Source organism: Curcuma longa, unplaced genomic scaffold (assembly GCF_044706935.1).
Source record: "Curcuma longa cultivar G26 ecotype Majalengka, Jawa Barat unplaced genomic scaffold, ITB_CL_G26_1.1 contig_24610, whole genome shotgun sequence".
Classification (NCBI taxonomy): domain Eukaryota; kingdom Viridiplantae; phylum Streptophyta; class Magnoliopsida; order Zingiberales; family Zingiberaceae; genus Curcuma; species Curcuma longa.
Genome location: NW_027432483.1, coordinates 8,445 through 11,475, shown reverse-complemented (window position 1 = coordinate 11,475; position 3,031 = coordinate 8,445). Strand labels below are relative to the sequence as shown.

General features: G+C 34.4%; 1 protein-coding gene across 1 annotated transcript; it reads right to left on the bottom strand.

Annotated features, from left to right (window-relative positions):
- Nucleotides 1–857: 857 nt before the first annotated feature.
- On the bottom strand, nt 858–2,055 carry LOC141818377 (uncharacterized). The gene is made up of 4 exons (XM_074705885.1): nt 1,868–2,055; nt 1,508–1,614; nt 1,139–1,177; nt 858–958 (listed from the first exon to the last, which is right to left on the bottom strand). Exons 1-4 carry the CDS (start codon nt 1,996–1,998, stop codon nt 858–860), a joined length of 378 nt encoding a protein of 125 aa, XP_074561986.1. The 5' UTR covers nt 1,999–2,055.
- Between the last annotated feature and the right edge of the window lie 976 nt (nt 2,056–3,031).

The window sequence follows — 3,031 nt, the reverse complement described above, 5'->3', positions numbered from 1 at the left end:
AGTTGAACAGTGAGATTCATTTTTGTTAAAAAAACTAGTGATAACCATGAGTATTTGTATTGCCTTCCTTAACTTGTATTTTGGAATTGCATTATCTCATTGTCAGTATGATTAAATTTAAATTTCCATTATTTTTCACTTGGCAAAGAAGTTTTAAGTTTCACTAAAAATATGAACTGGACCATAGAAATGTTAGAACTGACGGAGTTAATATACATCCACGATGGTATGATATTGTCGATTTTGAACTTAAGCTTTCATGGTTTTATTTTTGGGCTCTACCCAAAAGACCTCATATCCAATGTGAGACTTTGATTGTATCCCAACAATCCTCCCTTCAAACAAAAGATCATTAAGAGTCCCCCTATCATTATTCTTATGATCCGAGCCTCCCCAATCTCCTTCGTTTTTCTTGAGGATCTTCACGTGGCTCAACTAGACCATGACTCTAATACAAATTATTAGAACCAATAGGATTAACATATCTCCACAATGGTATGATATTGTCCACTTTTGATATAAATCCTTATAGTTTTATTTTTTAACTCTACCTAAAAGACCTCATATCAATGGAGATATCTTCTATCTTATAAACTCATGACCTTTTTTTATGTATTTCCAATATGAAACTTTGATTGTATCTCAATAGGAAATTATCACAGAATGATTTCAGTCTAAAGCCTTTAAAACAAAATAAAAGAAGTCAAGAATATCCTTTGTTTTAGCTTTGTCTAGGAGCTCCAAGACTGATTCTGATACTAATTTCCCACAAAACAAACAGGTCTATTTCCCATAACTTCATATGCAGTATATAGAATGTCAATGATAGTTGCAAATCAGATCACATATGATTCTATCTACCTGTCAGTGTCATCATCATCATCATTGACCTCTACGTCAGAGTCGTCAGCATCAATATTCCTTGGAACAATCCTATCTTCAGCCTCTCTCCTTGTTCCTGCAACACACACACACACACACAAAAGAACCATAAAAAAAATATCATCAACGAGAGGATGCTCTTTTGGCACAGGCATCTAACTGAAGGCCAACTAAGGGTTATAAGCTCAGCATTAAAAATACTCTGATAAGTGATAAATGCATCAAACATCCAATGACAGCTTTAAACAAAGATTACCCTCCAAGAGAAGGTGCCCTTTTCTTCGGTCTCTATCTTCTGCAAGGTGCAAAATTGAGCTTCAGTGTTCAAATAGATACATAGAAAGGAAGCGCAAAATAGAGGTAAAGAATATCAAAGATAGAAAATAATATATATGAATATAGTGATCCCAAAATGTTAATCAAGTGAAATTATGAAAACTGACAAAACGATGATCATCACTGTAAACCAATCAAAGGATCAGGGATGAAACGTTGTAGTGGCTGATTTAATGCAAGGATCTTGCAAATATTTCAGCAGAAGAAGCATAACATTTTTTTTTCCTTTTTCCCTTTTCGATGGAAAGGTTAAAATTCTTTTGGAATGCTGAAACAGGATTCAGAATACCAGTATAGGACTTGTCCTTGGAGGAAAAATGCCTTCGCTCACGATCTTCTAGCTCCTCCCGGAGGTTCCTCTTCTGCAATTCATCCTGCGTATCTTGTCCCTCTTTCCTGCAGTCATATATACATCATTCATTCTCCACCAGAAACAGGACAAAATATCTCACATAATACTTCTTCAAAAAGCGAGCAAAATGATCATTCTTGCCCTAAAATTTCGGCCATCAAAATTCTAAAATCAACGAACGTAAACTTCAATTTTGATTCAATTCCGACGCATCTAACTCCACCCGTAACTGCTGTCCCCAAAGGAGATCGTAATTTGAGATGACGGTTAGGGTTTGGGAACAAAGAGAGTAATCACCTGGGCTTGAGGGAGGTGTGGGAGGCAAGGTCACGGGAGGAGTACTTCTGCGAGGGACCGAAGATCCGGGTGCCACCCTGCTCGTTCCCTCCCTTCGCCGGCGCCCACGTCGGACGCGCCGCCGTCGTCATCGCGTCCTCTTCTTTTACTCGCGCTTTAGGAGATGATTAGCCCGCGATACACCGCGTCTCGTCTGAATCTGAAAGGTCGTTGTAGGAGAGGCGGTTTAGGAGTTTATAAAAGGAACGGATATGGATGTCCGAAATGGGTCGGGCTTGTTCAAATTTTTAGATTTTTTTTAATAATTTCTAAAAATTAGAATTCATGTGGCTGTTTAAAAAATATAACAAATATATTTTATTTTATTCGGTTTGCTTAATTTTATCATTTTTTTTAATATAACAATTTTTTACTGAAATGATTATATGTCTGCTTAAATGTGAGTGTGTTGGTGGGCAAATAAGAATAAAATAATTAAATTTGATAGAAAAATAGAAGTAAAATGACAAAATATAATAAAGAACACCTAACTTCATATTTTTATCCAAAATATTATTATTCCAACCTCATTATAATAATTTTGATTAAAACTGATACAATGCATCTACGACTTTAATGAGAGAATACTAAATTTATTATTTTGATGATCTTTTCACTTTTCATAATCATACCCTATTTGATAGTGTGTCAAGTTGGTTATGATTCCAATCCATTAAAAACTGTAGAATCAGTAGTTAACCATCAATTCAGCCCACTTTTTTGGGTGGCCATTGGAAACTGATGGTTCCGACTGTTGACAATTCTAGCCGTTAAGATTTTTTTTATTTTTTTTCAATGGTTGAGATTATTTGATTATTTTTTAATCAAATGACTATGATTTAATATATGTTATTCTTCAAATTTTATAAATAAAGAATTCATTTCATTATTTTCACATATATCTTCTCTACTCTTATTCTTAGTTTGACAATCTCTACACACTTTTGGCTTCAATTCTACACTCTTCTGATTTCCATTTTCAAATTTTGATTATAATAGAAGGAGCAATGTGATAATAAGTGCAATGTGATAACTAGTCATAGCTGCTACAATAGCAATGTGATAATAGGTCCTAATATAGAGTAATTGTTATACGTTGTAATTACAGTTAATACAATACTGTTA